This window comes from Dermacentor albipictus, chromosome 5 (assembly GCF_038994185.2).
Source record: "Dermacentor albipictus isolate Rhodes 1998 colony chromosome 5, USDA_Dalb.pri_finalv2, whole genome shotgun sequence".
Lineage (NCBI taxonomy): Eukaryota > Metazoa > Arthropoda > Arachnida > Ixodida > Ixodidae > Dermacentor > Dermacentor albipictus.
In genome coordinates, this window is record NC_091825.1 from 5,780,994 (window position 1) to 5,801,076 (window position 20,083).

The 20,083-nt window shown below is 46.7% G+C and overlaps 1 protein-coding gene across 2 annotated transcripts in view; it reads left to right on the plus strand.

The window, feature by feature from the left end:
- Window positions 1-20,083, plus strand: part of xmas (RRM_XMAS2 and SAC3_GANP domain-containing protein xmas) — a 580,140-nt gene that overhangs the window by 23,444 nt on the left and 536,613 nt on the right. For both annotated transcript variants that reach the window (XM_065450653.1, XM_065450654.1), the window contains 2 exons: window positions 10,522-10,722; window positions 19,977-20,069. In XM_065450653.1, coding sequence (XP_065306725.1) covers window positions 10,522-10,722; window positions 19,977-20,069 — 294 coding nt within the window. The remainder of the gene's footprint in view (window positions 1-10,521; window positions 10,723-19,976; window positions 20,070-20,083) is intronic.

Consider the following 20,083-nt stretch of genomic DNA (forward strand, 5'->3'; position numbering starts at 1 on the left):
TGTTGTTATCTGTGCGGATGGCTTCGAAGTGCAGAAAAAGAATTGCAGTAAAAAATTGCATAATGCTGGTTCTCAAAATTCGGCTTCGCCGCGACAAAGTGGCGCTACGCTCTGAAGCATGCTCACTGTATCGCGGTGAAGCATATCAAGAATAGAAAGGGGCCACTGTCACGGGGCACAGTACGTATTCTTTAATTTAGGTGCGCCTGCACCCGACATGCCTAACAAGTGTACTGGCAGGCCTTCACAGCTATTTCAAACATGCCTGTGGTGATTGCAGGACAGTAGAGGGCATGCAGTCATTTTTTTTCGACTGCCTGATTTTTTCGGACATTTATGCGGCCCAATAGGGAGTCTGAAAACATGAATGTTGACTGTGTATGGATTTTATGTGCTCCTAGACAGAATTTTAGAGTTGACTCAAAAGCTCTTGTGATTTTTCAAACCTAGCATCAGCCTTTCACAACACGCACTTTTCATCCCCGATTGTTTACTGGACATGCTTGAAGCAGTGCACACGATGTGTGCACACACATTCATAGGTGTGCTTGAGTCAGCCGACGATGGGTGGGCACAAGCCGTGGGTCAAAAATGTTTCCTGAGATGCGGTCACGTACTCATTGGATGTGGCTCACGTGCACTCTGTGCTTACTGAAACATTTGTCATTCCCTTGTTTTGGCTTGTTTATACATGTTTTCCTTGTTGCTGTCGATTTATAAATATTATTACTTTTGTATCTCGGTAATTACTACTTTTTCACTGTCTGTTTCTTTATGTATCCTTCAGGTATCTCATGTGCTTCAGTTATTTCGTGTCTTTTGGACAAGTCTTTTGGACTTATATTGGTATAACCCACTGCATATCATAATAATTATGTACCCCCTACTAAGAGGAGTAAAAGTGGCAGCAGAATTCTGTACTGACCTGTACAGTACTTAGTGCAGCCACGCTACCTTCACTGGATGTAATGATAAACGGGATACAGAGGCCCCTTATATAACTGCTGAAGATAGAAGGGCCTTGCAAGACACTTCCTGGAGAAAAGTGAGAGAAGAAGATAAAATAACAGTCAATTGGATAATCAAAGATGAAGGAGGCATTATGCTTGAAAAGTTTGCGGCCCCTCATTCGCAAGTCCTCACAACTTCAAGTGTACCAGAGAGCTGGAAGAATAGGAACATTATACTAATCCATAAGAAGCGAGTCGTTAAAAAATTGAAGAATAATAGGCCCATTGACTTGATTTCAGTATTTTATAAAATATTGACAGATAATTTCCTATAGAATAGGAGAACAGGCTGCCTTCAGAAAGGGACATTCTACAATAGATCATACCCATGTAATCAATCAGGTACAGTCGCCGACCGTTTATTCAGACCTCACGGGGACTGCGGAAATATACGAATAAATAGGTGTCCGAAAAAGCAGATTAAGAAAAAAAAAATGAAATCCTTTATTTCCACGCTCTTATTAGGGCTCGGCAGTAGGCTTGAAGAAATCGTGAATGCGCCGTTGCACGCTGTTCAGTTTATGCACAATAAGATAAGCCTGAATCTCGGAGAGAGGGTCGTACGGTCACTATAGGCGGCTGAAAACACAGTCGCTGCTTGTACACACTCTGCATGTGACGGCAGCGTAGCACATGGTGCGTCGTCTTCCGACTCAAGAGTCATCGTCCGGCGGTGCACCAGAAACGTGACGAATGATCTCGCTGTTGTCGACTTCTACGCATGTCAGTACAGTAGTGTCAGCACCTGTGAAACTGTCAAATGAGACGGTGTCCGGAATTGCAATGCAACCACTGCACAGGTTTCAGCAGAACATTTTCCGCGTCAGTATGGAGCACATCGGAAGGCGACAAATCTTAGGCCTCCTGGCACCCACTTGCCGGCATTCCCCAGCGCAGTCTGCGCGGGCACTGTTGGCGCCATTAGACACTTGATGCGATGTTTCCGTATGCTGCGTTGGATCACCGGAACCTCGACACAGCACTGAAAGCAAACACCACAGTGCCGATACCAGTCCCACAAACGAAAAACGTGGCCTACTCGCAGTGTAGTGCGCGAAGAAACAAATCAGCTGCTGAATTGTCTTGACATGACTTACTAAGCTGAAACTGGAACTGCTGTAGAGCCACTCTATCGAACCGGCCAGAAACGATGATGATGAGCGGGGATTTGCAGTAGCGCCACTTCGTGGAGCACCAAGGAGGCTCCATTCAAAACAAAAATGGCGTTCAGCAAGTCGATCCATGCACTGGTCAGAGTCGGTGCATGGTGCTCTTGATCGATTTGGCTCAATCAGACGAGATGTTGCAAGATGTCCGAACTTTCGGCAGATGTCATACATGATGGACTATGGGGAAAATGGTGGTGCCGTGAAGCAGACCGAATAATCGAGCATGTCCGAATTTTTTGAGTCCGGAAAATCAGTCGGCAACTGTAATTGAGAAGTCTGGAGAGTACAATCATTCTCTCTGTATGGCTTTCATAGATTATGAAATGGCATTTGAGTCGGTACAAATCATCATCAGCCTGGTCACGCCCACTGCAGGGCAAAGGCCTCTCCCATATTTCTCCAACAACCCCGGTCATGTACTAATTGTGGCCATGCCGTCCCTGCAAACTTCTTAATCTCATCCGCCCACCTAACTTTCTGTCGCCCCCTGCTACGCTTCCCTTCCCTTGGAATCCAGTGCGTAACCCTTAATGACCATCGGTTATCTTCCCTCCTCATTACATGTCCTGCCCATGCCCATTTCTTTTTCTTGATTTCAACTAAGATGTCATTAACTCGCGTTTGTTCCCTCACCCAATCTGCTCTTTTCTTATCCCTTAACGTTACACCTATCATTCTTCTTTCCATAGCTCGTTGCGTCGTCTTCAATTTGAGTAGAACCCTTTTCGTGAGCCTCCAGGTTTCTGCCCCGTAGGTGAGTACTGGTAAGACACAGCTATTAAACACTTTTCTCTTGAGGGATAATGGCAACCTGCTGTTCATGATCTGAGAATGCCTGCCAAACGCACCCCAGCCCATTCTTATTCTTCTGATTATTTCTGTCTCATGATCCGGATCCACATTCACTACCTGCCCTAAGTAGATGTATTCCCTTACGACTTCCAGTGCCTCGCTGCCTATTGTAAATTGCTGTTCTCTTCCGAGACTGTTAAACATTACTTTAGTTTTCTGCAGATTAATTTTTAGACCCACTCTTCTGCATTGCCTCTCGAGGTCAGTGAGCATGCATTGCAGTTGGTCCCCTGAGTTACTAAGCAAGGCAATATCATCAGCGAATCGCAAGTTACTAAGGCATTCTCCATTAACTTTTATCCCCATTTCTTCCCCATCCTGTTCTCTGAATACCTCCTGTAAACACGCTGTGAATAGCATTGGAGAGATCGTATCTCCCTGCCTGACGCCTTTCTTTATTGGGATTTTGTTGCTTTCTTTATGGAGGACTACGGTGGCTGTGGAGCCGCTATAGATATCTTTCAGTATTTTTACATATGGCTCGTCTACACCCTGATTCCGTAATGCCTGCATGACTGCTGAGGTTCTGACAGAATCATACGCTTTCTCGTAATCAATGAAAGCTCTATATAAGGGTTGGTTATGTTCCATACATTTCTCTATCACCGGATTGATAGTGTGAATATGGTCTATTGTTGAGTCGCCTTTACGGAATCCTGCCTTGTCCTTTGCTTGACAGAAGTCTAAGGTGTTCCTGATTCTATTTGCGATTACCTTAGTAAATAGTTTGTAGTCAACTGACAGTAAGCTGATCGGTTTATAGTCTTTGGCGTCCCCCTTCTTATGGATTAGGATTATGTTAGCGTTTTTCCAAGATTCCGGTACGCTCGACGTTATGAGGCATTGCGTATACAGGGTGGCCAGTTTCTGTAGAACAATTATACAGGGTGGCCAGTTTCTGTAGAACAATCTGCCAACCATCCTTCAACAAATCTGCTGTTACCTGATCCTCCCCAGCTGCCTTCCCCCTTTGCATATCTCCCAAGGCTTTCTTTACTTCTTCCGGAGTTACCTGTGGGATTTCGAATTCGTCTAGACTATTTTCTCTTCCATTATCGTCGTGGGTGCCACTGGTACTGCATAAATCTCTATAGAACTCCTCAGCCACTTGAACTATCTCATCCATATTAGTAATGATATTGTCGGCTTTGTCTCTTAACGCATACATCTGATTCTTGCCAATTCCCAGTTTCTTCTTCACTGTTTTTAGGCTTCCTCCGTTCCTGGAGAGCATGTTCAATTCTATCCATATTATACTTCCTTATGTCAGCTGTCTTACGCTTGTTGATTAACTTCGAAAGTTCTGCCAGTTCTATTCTAGCTGTAGGGTTAGAGGCTTTCATACATTGGCGTTTCTTGATGAGATCTTTCGTCTCCTGCGATAGTTTACTGGTATCCTGCCTAACGGAGTTACCACCGACTTCCATTGCACACTCCTTAATGATGCCCACAAGATTGTCGTTCATTGCTTCAACACTACGGTCCTCTTCTTGAGTTAAAGCCGAATACCTGTTCTGTAGCTTCATCTGGAATTCCTCTATTTTCCCTCTTACCGCTAACTCATTGATCTGCTTCTTACGTACCAGTTTCTTCCGTTCCCTTCTCAGGTCTAGGCTAATTCGAGTTCTTACCATCCTGTGGTCACTGCAGCGCACCTTGCCGAGCACGTCCACATCTTGTATGATGCCAGGGTTATCACACCAGTATGATGTCTATTTCATTTCTAGTCTCGCCGTTCTGGCTCCTCCACGTCCGCTTTCGGCTATACCGCTTGCGGAAGAAGGTAATCATTATCCGCATATTATTCTGTTCCGCAACTCTACTAATAACTCTCCCCTAGTGCCTATGCCATATTCCCCCACGGCCTTGTCTCCAGCCTGCTTCTTGCCTACCTTGGCATTAAAGTCGCCCATTAGTATGGTGTATTTAGTTTTTAGTTACAGTACAAATACCAGCAGTCAAAGATTCATTGCCAATCACGACATAACAGAAGCTCAGAAGGTAGGTGCTCAAGGGAATTGCTGATGACGGCTTTAATCTGCTAGTGTGCAAAAGCTCTACAGTTGATGCTATCATCAAAAAGTGCAAACAATTTGAGCAGGCTAAAAGCCGATGTATCCTGCAACCTTTCACCAGACTTCCCGATGCTGCCGCAACGTCGACGTGTGAAGATCAACCCACACAGCAGCATACGTTGCCATCAGAGGACATGGTGCGAACCGTTCGATGTGAACTGGATGCAATGGCATCTGCAGCTTTTTTTTTGCATAGCCCTGATGTTACCCCATTTTCAGTTCCCCTTGTGCAAGCCATCGTTCGACAGAAACTTGAAAACATTGGCCTACGTTCTGTCTGCTGTCGCCAGCCCCAGAGCCATCGAATGCCCTGCTACTATTTTCTCTCCATGCCGACGCTTCTCTCCACGTTATCGCAACCCGACTGAGTGGAAAACCATGGATGACCAGCTGCTATATTTCTCCTGTCGCCGCTTTCGTCATGTTGCCAGAAACTGTCGCAACTCGTGGCCCTCAACACCTCGCACGCCGTTCAACCTGAGCCGTTTTAATGGAAATACCCGCATTGTTTCGCCCACTGCTGAGTCTAACGGCGCCGACAACTCTGCTAAGAACACCTGGTACAGTCGCTTACCATCGCTGCGCAGACACCGATCTCGTTCACCGCAAACGCATCGCCCATCTTCCTGTTCACCGTAGCCACGTCGCCTTTCGTCCCCTGTGGCTTTTGGCTGCACCCTTTTGGAAAACTAAGAAATGCAACCCTCGGAGGTGGTGCTGCATTGCATACTACTGCAGCAAAGGCTCTGTCTGTGTCGACAAAGAGAAGCGTAAGTGACAATAAACTAGCCAGCTTATCTGTCCATGCACTTGTCGACCCTGGAGCCCACATATCTGTGATGAATGCTAGCCTACATAGATTAAAGAAGGTCCTCACCCCAGCAGCTGCCTGAGTGCTTCGTGTAGCCGGTGGCAGTGTGCTGGTTTTTCTTGGAATGTGTACTGCACTTTTAAGTACAGCCGGCTGCCCTACTTCTGTTCTCTTTGCCATGATCGACAACTACCCTCATGACATTATCCTTGGATTGGACTTTTTATCCCATCATTGGACTGCACAACCGGCGTTCTTCAATTGGAACTGCCTCAAGTCGCCGATGCTCTGATCACCGCTCCACCGCACTTTTGTTTGCTTCACGATGTGCGTCTGTCACCTGAGGCAGTCATGTGCGTCGCTTTGACTGCACAGCCACAGATTTCTGATCGTGAATATGTCCTTTGCCCCATCATTGACATGCTTTTGAACCGGAACATTGCTCTTCCGTGTACGCTGGTGATGATATCTAATAACGGCATCGTTCTTCCGCTTTTGAATTTCAGCCTGTGCCCTCAAGTGCTTCCAGCCGGCATGTTCTTGCGAGCGTTTTTACTACTTCCGAATTTGACATTGAAAGTCTGAATGCCGAGAGCAATTTCTTGGCACCAATTGCAGCTCACAGCTCTGGTACCCTAACGGATGACCTCGTGAAGATGATTGCACCTGGCCTCACCTCTGCACAGGCCACGGACATACGTCTCCTGCTGGAATCGTACAGTGACATCCTTGATTTTGGCAACAGGCCTTTAGGCCAAACATCTGTTGTTCACCACCATATAAACACTGGAGATATGAATCCTATTCGTCGGCGTCTCTATCGTGTATTGCATGCTGAACGTCGAGCCATCCAATTAGAAGTGGACAAAATGCTCTGCAACGGAGTCATCGAACCGTCAGCCAGCCCTTGGGCTTTGCCTGTTGTCCTTGTGAAAACAAAAAAGACGGTACCTGGCGTTTTTGCGTCGATTATCGCCATTTAAACAAGATCATACGAAAAGATGTATACCCACTACCACTCATCGATGACGCCTTAAACTGCTTGCACGGAGCTAAATACTTCTCGTCCATTGATTTTCGATCCGGCTACTGGCAGATATCAGTTGATGAAATGAACCGCGACAAGACGGCCTTCATCTCGCCTGATGGTTTATATCAGTTCAAAGTCATGCCCTTTGGCCAATGCAAGCTCCTGCGACATTTGAACGTACGATGGACTCTCTTCTGCAAGGCTACAAATGGACCACCTGTCTTTGTTATGTTGACGACGTTACTGTTTTTTCTCCCACGTTCGGCAGCCACCTTACCTGACTTGCTGCAATCCTTGCGGTCTTCCGAATAGCCGGCCTCCAACTGAAGTCCACAAAATGTCAATTCGGGCTCATTCAGATTACCATGTTGGGACACCTTGGTGACGCATCCGGTGTACAACCAGATCCGGAAAAAGTTTGTGTCGTTTGCAGTTTCCCTGTGCCACGTTCTGCTTCTGATGTGCGCTGCTTCGTTGGCTTATGTTCTTACTTTTGCCGTTTCGTCAAAAATTTTGACGACGTTGCTTGGCCTTTTGGCAGATCTTAAGATAAACACGCCGCTTGGCCTTTTGGCAGATCTTAAGATAAACACGCCGTTCTCATGGAGCCGTGAGGAAACTCATGCGTTCGCCGCTCTCGTCGAGTTTCTGACCACCCCTCCCATACTTACCCACTATGATCCGTCTGCAACGGCTCCAGTCCACACTGACTCAAGCGGCTATGGCATCGGCGCTGTTCTTGCCCAACAGCAAAATGGTATTGAGTGCGTGATAGCTTACGCTAGCCACGTGCTGAAAGAAATTACTCCATTATCGAGTGGGAGTGCTTGGTTTTAGTTTGGGCTGTCGCCAAGTTCTGGCTATATTTGTATGGCCGCACATTTTCAGTCGTTGCAGACCACCAAGCCCTCTGCTGGCTGTCTTCCCTCTGGGGCTCCACAGGACGGCTGGGTCGCTAGGCTTTGTGGTTCAGGAATTTCATTTGTTTTCAACTATAAGTCTGGACGTCTGCACAAGGACGCTGGCTGCGTCCCTCGTCTGCCCGCGGATCCTCCCGATCCTGTTGCGCTTGATCTGGTGACCTGCGTGATGGATTTTACTGACATGACTGACATGCGCACTGAACAACAATGCGACGAGTCCTTACAGTCCATCATTGCCGGAGTGCAATCTGGCAGCACCAACGGCACGTGCCACATGTCTGTGCTACGTGACGGCAACCTCTACCGCTGCAATATCAACCCTGACGGCCCTGAGCTCTGTCATTCTCGAACAACTTCTCAATGTACTGACGGCGGGACACCTTGGAGTTTTGCGTGCATGTGACCGCGTACGACGCCAGTTCTTCTGGCCGGGTCTCTACCGCTTTGTGCATCGTTATGTCGCAACTTGCGAATTGTGTTAGGACCGGAAGAAACCTCCCCTGCCTCCTATCGGATGACTCCATCCAATTGAAGTTCCCCCAGAACCTCTCTTTCGCGTAGGCCTTGACCTGCTTGGCCCTTTTCCGACAACGACTAGAGGGAATAAGTGGATCGCTGTCGCTACTGATTATGCGACACGCTACATGACAACAAAGGCATTGCCGACGATTTGCGCAACTGATGTCACCGATTTTCTCCTTCACGCATCATTCTCCAGCACGGTGCACCTCGACAGTTACTTGCAGATCGCAGCCACTTGTTCTTGTCCTGAGTTGTGGACGACCTACTACGCTCTTGTCCCACTGTGCACAAGCTGTCCACTGCCTACCACCCACAAACGAATGGCCTTACGGAAGGTCTCAATCGAACACTTGCAGAGATGCTGTCGATGTACGTTTCCAACGATCACCGCGACTGGGATGCGACGCTGGCCTACGTGACATTCGCACATAACTCATCCTGACTTGACATTGCAGGATATTCACCCTTTTATCTTTTATATGGTCGCGATCCCACTTTGCCCTTTGACACCATCCTACCATCTGTGCCACGCATTGCCATTGAGTACGCTCATGAAGTCATGTATCGCGCTCACATGGTGCGTCAAGTCGCCACTCTCATTTATTAGCCTCGTAGCATCTGCAACAAAATAGCATTACAACCGGTGCCATTGTGATGTTCATTTCACCCTAGGTGCTTGGGTGCTGCTTTGGTTACCATGTCGTCGGGTCGGCGTTTCCCAGAAGCTTCTGTCTCGCTGCACAGGGCCTTATAAATCCTACGTCAAGTTAACGATGTCAATTATAAGATCTTGCCATTACAGTTTCATCCATCCTCAAGTCTGTTGCCTGTTGACATCGTGCACGTTTCGTAGCTGAAGCCATATTTCGCTCGCAGTTCTTCGCCTACCATGCGCCGAGACGGCGCCTCAGCACCCGGGGGTCCTGTTACGGAGGGATAAAAGAAGAGAGAGGAAGATCGCAAGATGCTGTCTGCTGCATGTTGTTACTAGTCAGCCATCTTAACCCCATTGACTCTGCTTGTATACATTGTAAATACAGCCTTATACTCCCAACATCCCCATAACAATATCTACAGATTCCACAGCTACCTTGGTCCTCCACAAGAAAAATAGAAAGATACCAATAAAAAGAAGGGGTCAGGCAAGCAGACACAATCTCTACAAGCCTATTACTGCATGCTTAGAAGTATTCAAGCTATTCAACTGCGAAGGTTTAGGAGTGAGGATCAATGGCGAATATGTCGGCAACCTTTCTTTTGTAGATGACATTGTCCTGTGCAGCAACACTGGGACAAATTGCAACAAATGATTGAGAACTTTAACCGAGAAAGTGCTAGAGCGGGGTGAAGATTAATATCCAGAACATAAAGGTAATGTTCAATAGCCTGGCAAGGGAACAAGAATTCATGATCGCCAGTCAGCCTCTAGGGGGTGCAGGAGTACTCTTATCTAGAGCAATTGCTCACAGGGGACCCTCATCATGAGAAGGAAATTCATAGAATAAAAATGGGTTGGAGCACATTAGGCAGACTTTGTCAAATCATGACTGGAAGCTTACCACTGTCGTCAAAAAGAAAGGTGTGCAAGCTTAGCATTCAACCGGTGCTAACAAATGGGACAAAAACTTGGATGTTGACAAAGAAGCTTGAGAACAAGTTAGCGATCGCGGAAAGAGCAATGGAAATAAGAATGTTAGGCGTAACATTAAGAAACAAGAAGAGAGAGGTGTGGACCAGAGAGCAAACAGGGATAGCCGGTATTCTAATCAACATTAACAGAAACACGTAGGTTAGATAACTGGGGGACCATTAGGGTTACAGAATGGGTGCCAAGAGAAGGGAAGCGCAGTCGAGGACGGCAGAAGATTAGGTTGGGTGATGAAATTAGAAAATTTGCAGGCTCAAGTTGGAATCTGCTTGTGCAAGATGGGGGTAATGGGAGATTACTGGGAGAGGCCTTCGTCTTGCAGTGGACATAAAATAGGCTGATGATGATGTTGAATAAGAGGAGGTCCCACTAGCAGTTTTTCACTGTAGGACATTGTGATGCGCTAAAATATTCATGTCTTTTTGTGCACTTGAAACAATAATAAAGTCTCTCTCTCTTGCTTGCTTCAAATGTTGTGCAGGTGTGGGTGACATTCCCCTATGCAGTTCAAGCACAGAGGTTGAACTTGCCAAGCCCCGTGTCCTGGAGAGACCTCGAGCAAGCAGCGCAACACGGCGGGTCCGGTCGCAGCTGGACCGAGGCTCCAAACGAACGACAGCCTCACATGTCAAGGCTGGCGAGAGTGCCGACAACCCGGTGGTGGCCAAGACCCACCATGCAGGTGACATGCATGCCCCGTTTCAAGGACCATCTTTTAGCACAGACCGCAGTGTGTGCTTGCTTCTGTGGCTTTGCATTTTGCCATCGGTCCCAGTCGGCAGTAAAAATTCAGGGATTGTGGAAACATAGTTAGCCTAGATTAGTATTCTTCTAACACTGTGTCTCTTGTTTGGCAGGAAAATTACGATTTCAGCAGGTTTTCCTTTTCGATTTAATCCATGTATTAGCTAATTCAGTCTCAGCACCATGGAAATTACCATATTTACTCGCATAATGATCGCACTCGTGTTATGATCACACCCCTGAATTTTGTTGTCAAAATTTGATTTCTTTAAATTTCTCGTGTAATGATCGCAGCCCGAACTTGCGCAGCGATATGTCGTGTGCCAAGTCTACCTAATATTGATCGCGCTTACCATCTGTCGAATGCTATGCGAACGAATCTTCAAGACAAGCCAAGCAGCGTGCACGCACCAAACATTCTTAAGTAGATGCCTCATTTCGTTACTTTCATCACTTTCCGCACTTCCATGACTAAAAGAAAAGCTGCAACCAAACTTGCCTTTATTATTGTGTAGGCTTTATAATGGTTGTGGTCAACAACAACAAAAAAGGCACCTTTCAATTCTTCTCATCTGCACTCGTGGGCACGCAACAAATCGCGAGCGGCAACGATAGTAGCCACGTTTACACTGATACGTTAAAAGTGTACCTTATTCATACGCCGACGCTTGTAACACAGCTAAGATATTCAACCACCCTTAGCGGAAACGTGCCGTGTTAGGATAGTAGTGAAGACAGATGCCGCAGTTTCCGCAGCATGCTGGCCATATGTTTCTGTGTCACTGGCAGCTAAGCGCGCCCATCTGTTTCTGTCCCCTCAAAGTAGGCATGGCTACGTTATTGCTGCAAACTTGCCGATGTTAACGATATTATTCATTACTGATACGGAAGAAACTGTTTCAATGCACGTAATGTACTCACAAGAAGAAGAAAAATTGCATTCGGCGCGTTCGGCTTGCTCCGCCGGCTGCTATTTTTGCTTTGGTGTCCCGCAGCAAACGCGGGACAAAGAAAAATTTTTTTTCTTTTCACAGGAAATTGAACCCGCGTAATGATCGCACCCCTGATTTTCCATCAATTTTTCTGACAAAAAAGTGCGATCATAATGCGAGTAAATATGGCACTAAGGTGTGTGTGAGATATTTTACTACCTCTGTGCATGATTTGTAAGGGGTCAGAATGTTGTGTGGTGCTGTGTAAAAACACCATCTGCGAGGGGTAGGATTGCACCAGAACTGATTAAGGCCACGAAAGCACTTCTTGTCCAAGTTAAAAAATGCATTTCAAGTTAAACTAGACTATTTTAGGAATACTTGGCAGCAAAAAGTACTTCAATGTGTGTAGCACAAGAGTAGTAATTGGCAATCAAAGAACCTGTTCAAGTAGTTCCGCTCCTTTTTCAATGCCTTGCACTGCGGCAGAGGGGGCTCGCCACGGCAGAGCGAGGCAGGCCCACAATGCTCCACCTACTGAACGTCACCATGGCGTTCAGTTTAAATTTGATTTTGTGCGCCCACGTAGACACCGCTATTTCCGATTTTTGTGCCTACGACATGCCAGGCTCGGTTGTCCTCGGCGAGCCGCAGTGTGCTCGGCAAGCTAGCTCATTGCAGCACCCCGCAGCGGCTGCAGCATCTGCCCTACATAGCTGGCCACGTGCAACTGCAGTGCTTGTACGCAGCATTTGCTTTGCACACCACAGGGTGTGCTCGCCCTCCAGCCTAGCCGTGCTACGTGGTGTGGATCAGCTTTGTTCTACACTACCGTATTTACACATATGTAACGTGAGTATCGACTTTTCAGTCCGCGAGATAAAAAATAAATAAAGCTGCGAATGTAACATGAGATGAATAGAAATAGTACCTTTATTCAAGAAATTAATTTGAAAACAAGTTCTCTTCACTGATCATCGTCTGAGGTGGAGACTGAGCTTTCCTTGCACGATATTCTCGCTTGATCACTGTGGGAAAGTTTGCAAAAGTTTAACTTTTGCAAAATTTCACTTGATTTGGCACCGCAAGCATTGTCAAGCTCGTTATCAGTGCCAAGAGCACTGTTGGCCATGTACTTCGAGGGGTAGGACATGCTCAGTGTGCTGTAGTCATGGGCGACTTCAATGCAAAAGTGGGGAAAAACAGGCTGGTGAACAAGCGATTTGTGGCAACTACGGCGTAGATTCTAGAAACACTCGAGGAGAGATGTTGGTAGAATTCGTGGAAAGGAATAAACTGCGAGTAGTGGAACACCTTCTTCAGGAAGCGTTGGAACAAAAACTGGACCTGGAAGACCCTAATGGTGAAACAAGAAATGAAATAGATTTAATACTATCTGCTGATCCCAGCTTAGTGCAGGGTGTGGAAGTGTTAGGATGTAGGAGTGCTGTGATCATAGATTAGTGAGGGCTAGGCTTCACCTCAATTTGAAGAGAGCAAAAGTAAAATTGATCAAGAAAAAACAGGTCAACCTAGAGGCAGTAAGGGTAAAAGCAGGCAAATTCAGGCTGGTACTTGCAAACAAATATGCAGCCTTAAAACATACAGATGAAGGTGACATAGAGGTAATGAATGAAACCGTAACGAGGCTGGCTTCAGAGGCAGCAATTGAAGTGGGAGGCAAGGCACCAAGGCAACCAGTAGGCAAGCCCTCCCAAGTAACAAAGGACCTAATAAAGAGACGACAAAAAGTGAAAGTGTCCAACTCAAGAGATAAGATAGAATTCGCGGAACTGTCAAAACTGATCAACAAGGCGAAAATAAGTGACATTCAAAACTATAACGTGAGAAAGACTGAAGAAGCCGTAAAAAATCGATGCAGCCTGAAATCAGTGAGAAAGAAACTTGACATAGGACAAACCAAGATGCATGCACTGAAAGTTAAGCAGAGTGATATCGTCAGAAATTTCGAATATATAGTAAAAGAAGCAGAAGAACTCTATACTGACCTGTACAGTACCCAGAGGAGTCAGGATACCTGCATTAGAAACTGTAATGAACAGGATACAGGAAATCCTCCTATAACAAGTGATGAAGTTAGAAGGGCCTTGCAAGACATGAAATGGGGAAAAGTGCCAGGAGGATACGGAATGCCAGTCGATTTAATCAAAAATGGAGGAGACAAAATGCTTGAAAAACTAGCAACCCTTTATACATACTGCCTGTAGACTTCAAGGGTCCCAGAGAACTGGAGCAATGCCAACATTATACTAATCCAGAAAAAGGGAGACGTTAAAGAAGTAAAACATTAGAGGCCCATTAGCTTAGTCCTAGTATTATATAAAATATTCACCAAGATAATCTGCAATAGAATAAGTGCAACACTGGACTTCAGTCAACCAGGGGTACAGGCAGGCTTCACGAAAGGATACCGTATTTATTCGCGTATAACCCGCACCAAAATGTGAAAAAACGCGTTTAAAAAGTGGGGGTGCGGGTTATCTGCGAATTTTTTACTTGGGAGGGGGGGGGGGGGTCGGCTTCACCGCAATGTGCGGCGGCCTCCCCGTGTAGTCTGCCATCCCCATCGTCATCGACGCTTGTCAAGCCGATGAAGGGCCAACGAAAGGCCAGCCGGGCCAGCCATGGCCAGCATTGTTGAGCCTCGCGTTAGGCGCTGTTTAGTGTACTTACCCCAGTTTGCACTGTTTGCCTGCTTTGTTCTGGCATCATGAGTGCGACTCGACGGCAGTGTTTCACAGCGAAAGAGAAGCTAAAGATTATAGCCGCTGCCGAAGAAATCGGCAACAGAGCTGCTGCAAGACAGCATGACGTCGACGAGTCGTGCATTCGCGACTGGAGGAAGAAAAAAGAGAGTCTCGAAGCAACGAACCGGGACAGGCGAGCGTTTCGGGGTCCGAAGACTGGCGCGTACCCCCACCTCGAGACGTAGCTTGCGAAGTTCATTGAGGAGCAGAGAAGTCGTGGCCACGCTGTTTCGACTGAGATGGCGCAAATGGAAGCCCTGAAGTTGGCCCGGGAATTGAACATTCCACGTGAGTTTCGTGCAAGCCGTGGATGGCTTCAGCGCTTCATGCGAAGACATGGATTTTCTATGCGGCGGCGAACAACCATGTGCCAGCGGCTTCCTGAAGCCTACGAGGAAAAGTTGTTGAACTTTCAACGATATGTTATCGCACTTCGGAAGGAGCACAACTATTTGCTGTCTCAGGTGGGAAATGCTGATCAAACACCTGTGTACTTTGAGATGCCGATGGACACGACCATGGAAAAAAAGGGCTCCAAATCAGTCAGCGTGCTGACCGGCGGAAATGCCAAGCTGCGCTGCACAGTCATGCTATGCGCTTTGGCTGACGGCACGAAACTGCGCCCGTATGTCATTTTTAAACGCAAGACGCTACCTAGCATTCCACTGCCCCCAGGAATCGTTGTGCGTGCGGAAGAAAATTCGTGGATGAACAGTGGCCTAGTCGGTGACTGGCTTCGAGTAATCTGGGAGCGAAGACCAGGTGCCTTGCTGGCACGCCGGTCGATGCTCGTACTAGATTCCTTCAGAGGCCACTGCACTGATGCGGTGAAGGCTCGCCTTGCCGAGACCAGCACCGACCTCGTCATAATACCTGGCGGCATGACGTCCATGCTACAGCCACTCGACGTGTGCCTGAACAAGCCGTTCAAGGCACATGTGAAGCGGCTGTATGCCCAGTGGATGGCCGACGGCCTTTACGCCCTCACACCGACGGGACGCGTGCGAACGCCTGATATTCCATTGCTGTGCCAGTGGATCGTGGATGCGTGGAAAGCGATACCGGCCGATTTGGTGCGCAAAAGTTTTTAAAAATGTGCGATCAGTAATAGTTTGGATGGTTCCGAGGACGACTACGTCTTTGAGAGTGGCGATGAAGCCTCGGATGGCAGTAGTGAGAGCGGCGACGATTAAGAATCGGATAACCAGTGACGTGGTGGCGGTCGTTTGAATAAATGTTCTGAAAACGAAATGATCACTGAGTGTGAGTTGCATCTTTCTAGCGCTAATTTTTTTTTTTTCAGGTAAACGTGCGGGTTATACGCGAGTTTTTTTTTTTTTCGCCGAGTTCAAAGTTAGGGGTGCGGGTTATACGCAGGGGCGGGTTATACGCGGGTAAATACGGTACTGTCCAATGGATCACATCCATGACATCACTCAGGTAACTGAGAAATCCACAGAGTACAGTATCTCTATATGGCTTTCATAGATTACGAAAATGCATTTGATTCAGTAGAGATACCAGCAGTCATAGAGGCATTACGTAATCTAGGAGTACAGACCGCTTACGTAAATACCCTGGAAAATATTTACAGAGATTCAACAGCTACCTTAATTCTCCACAAGTAGAAAGATACAGTGTAGACTGCTTATAACGTAAGTCGCGTAAAAATCCGTGCTATAAGTGGTACCGTGTCATAACCAAAGCATGCTTTTTTCGGCTTTTGCCTATGCCAAACAGGCCACCCACCTTTCAAGCACAATTTATTACATATTTCACTCGCACACACATGCAACACAATTGCAACACAGCACAGAAACCAAGTTCTCCTGACAAGTGCGGCATCAGCTGAAGAACGCTGTTATTTTCGTCTGGAGGTATTTTTTAACAGAGCTTCGAACAATTTTGTCCTCTACAAAGCTAAAGCGCTGAAGCGTTTTCTCACCCAAACTGTTCTTTGTGCAGTAGATCTTCACTTTGCTGAGGTATTCCAAAGCGTCTTTGCATGGGACATCTGGGTTTGGCGTCGGGTTGGCATCGTCGCCCGACTCGTCTTCGGTTGCAAGCTCTTCGCTACCACGCACCGCTGCGAAGAATGCATCATCCGTGCTCGCTTCCTCGCAGACCGGAAGCTCTGACTCACTGGTATCGACATAATCTTGGAAGTGTCTGGGGCAGAAACAAACTTGCTTTCAACGAGGCCGGACTACACGTCGTCGGTGCTGACCGTCTCATCGGCAACGTTATCGCTCGGCTCATAGGCGTCAAGTCATTGCATTGCGCACGAAGCCTGCTTTGTTGAAGCACTTGCTTATTGTTAGGGCTTTTACCTGCCACCACAAAGTGGCAACCATATCCATTGCCCCGCTTAAATTCACTTTAAGAGGCTGCTGCTGCATGCGCAGAAAAACTCTTTCGCAGATGCGTTTTTTTGTAAAGTGCCTTTACGGTTGCAATGACATCCTGGTCCAGCGGCTGACATTTTGCAGTCGTGTTGGCAGGCAGAAACTGCAGTCAATGGCTTGACGTTGTGGGCTGTGCAATTGTCGAAAATGAGCACGACCTGTCACTTCTCTTGCAAAGCCAGCTTGTGAACATGTCTTGCGACATCCACTCCTTTTTGTTGGATTTGTATGTCAGTGGCAGGCATGTCCATTTTTTTCGACATATGCGACCGCATAGGGTCGATTTTTTTTATTGCAGATTCCGATTCTTCTTAGGGACTTATTTCGAAAAAAATTTACCGTAATTTTTCTAGGGTGACTGTAAAGTGAGAAAAAATATTTTGCGTTGGTATATATGCACTCTTCATTCATGAATAACAACAATATGAAAGGAAATAAACTTATCAGAATTAAAAATTTGGTACATGTTTATGCAGATAGTTCAAGGCTTTGAAAATCTGCATACGAGAATATTTCGCAAGCCTCAAATGTTCTTGCTCTTACACTAATATGTATGTCTATAGCGCAATAGAGCTGCGTAGCTGCGCGCACTCAAGAAAACTGTTTAGTTGTGTGCCCATCAAAAAAAGCAACACGTGTGACAAACTTCCGCTAATCTTTATCTTATCGCCAACCAGCTAGGGCAATTAGTTTTCACGAGTCTTAAAAAAAAAGAGAAGAACTGTAAACGCATGCACAGTGGCATTCTTCCATGCGCACCCCTGTGAGCGCTAAATGAGCGAGAAACAAGCGGTCGCCCTTTGAGCGATTAGGAACGAGATAGCCATCAGTTTTGCAAGCGCAGAAAGCCGAAACCGCACGCGAAATGAAATCCAAACGGCCACCCGCCTGCGCGCACGCCAATGTGTGAGTGGTAGTATGTAGACGCGCGGGAGCAAACTAGCGCTAAAAGAAACCATGCAACGAAAACCGAGAGAGGGAGGCGCGCGAAAAGAATACCCAGTATCCCCACATAATGGCAGCACATCACAGAAAAGAAAAAGTTAGGAAATTGGCGTGCTTTTTAAACGTACAGACAACGCCGTAAATATACGGCATCAGCCATTTTCGGATTTGTTCGTGGCGCCGTATATTTACCTCATTGACCGTCAAAGGGTTACAGCAACGTGGCCTCGCTGATTTTCCAATGGCAAACAGACGGCGTTTGTTGCTTCCATCCATGTTAGTGCAGAACAACACAGTTATGCGCTCTTTTGAGGCCTTGCAGCCAGGGCAGGCTCTGCCTTCGGTCCCCTCAAAGCATCTGTTTCTGTCCCCTAAAAGTGGACATGGCTACGTTATTGCTGGAAGCTTGCCGATAATAACAATATTATTCATCACTGATACGGAAGAAACTGTTTCAATGCACATAATGTACTCGCAATAAGAAAAAAAATTGCGCCGCCATTTTTGTTTTGGTGTCTCACACTACACACAGCGGCAGCCGCGTATTTGTTGACCTGTTGTCATCCTGCAGCAGACGTGTCTCATGACTTTTTTTTCTTTTTGTGGGAAATTTAACCCACATAATGATCACACTCCTGAATTTGCGTCAATTTTTTTGACAAGAAAGTGTGATCGCTAAGCGAGTAAATACGGTATACATTTCCTCATCCTGTCTGGAAGGTGGCGATGCGGCCTCCCCTGCTGCTGATGGCAGCACTGTGCAAGGAAGAGAAAAATGGCGCAATTGTCATGGTCACCACAGCTTTCATATTTCATTATAGCTGCACGTTAAAGATCTCTTAAATCTGTCCAACGCACATAACACGTATATTTTAATTGAAAAGGTTGCTACCTAATTTCTCCTATGCTCTCTTTGACTTTCACATGGTTTATGCCTAGAGCAAAGGTGACTGAGTACCTAATGGTCGAGCAACAAGGACAAGAAAGACAGAGGGGCTAGATTTTTTTGTTGATCACGACCATATAAAGCCAGCAGGCAATGAAGCCTAGGAGAGCATGGGGTAATCAGCTGCGGTTGAAATTTCAATGATGAAAATAATGAAGAAAAGCAAAAATGAAAGAGGACAGAAAGATAACTTATTGCTGCTGGGGACCGAACCTGCAACCACTTCGCGTAGTGCAAAGGTTGCGGTCAGCTCCCCATACTAATTGAACCACAGTTGATTATCCCTATGATTTTCTCGGCTTCTTGCCTGCTGTGTGTGTATAGTAAAGGTCAAGCAGGCATGCCAAAATGTCTATTTGTCTCTGTCACTTTACGGGAACTGCTTACAAGCAATGTAATGCAAAAGGATAGACAGCTGTTTCACTTCGCGCTAGAAGCCAATATCATGCTTACAAGCATTGTCGTATTCATTCTGCTCAAGCTGACCTGCAGGAATAGCCGGGCAGCTGATGTGGATGAAATGTGGCCGTGGATGACGTAGGATGACTTTATTGCAGCCACTCTAAACAGCCCGTGTGGTGCCATGCTCCACTGGCAACACTTGGTTTAGTGCACATCAGTCTAAGTTTATGGGAATGCGAGATTCATGAGTTAAGGACACTATATGCAGGAACTGGCCACAGGCATAAACATAGGCACGAGATTCATGAGTTAAGGACACTATATGCAGGAACTGGCCACAGGCATGAACATAGGCACATAGGGTTGCAGGGAGGAGCAGAGTAGGGGCCAGGCAATCCAGGCCAAGCAGCACTATAGCTGGGAGACGCTTGCAAACTGTCAGCGGTAGTTTACTAACATCCCCAGAAGAGAAGTAAGTTTACAAGAATTTAAATTTGGACGAGTTTGTACTTATGCACGGTTGCCTCAAATGTACAAGGGACATGGCAGGATGACCAGTAATATTAAAGTAAAGTTCATTTCTGATGAAAAGCCCTTTTTCTAACTGCCGACACAAAAGCATAAAAGCGAAACAAATCATGGCGCATATGCCCCGAGAACACCAGACATTGCCTATCACAACACTGTGCCCTTGGAAAACAAAGCAAAACCATTACCTACCACTGCACTGCCACCTGGCCCCATAGTCGGCGCGTGTGTACTGGTGCTTGAGGTGGGCTTCTTCTCAATTGCAGAGGAATCCCTGTCGTCGCTACTCAGGCAGTCTGCACACAGCGTGGGAGAACGCTTTCGAGTGCTTGATGCGCGGGACAAGATCATTCGGCTGCGTAAGTATTATATG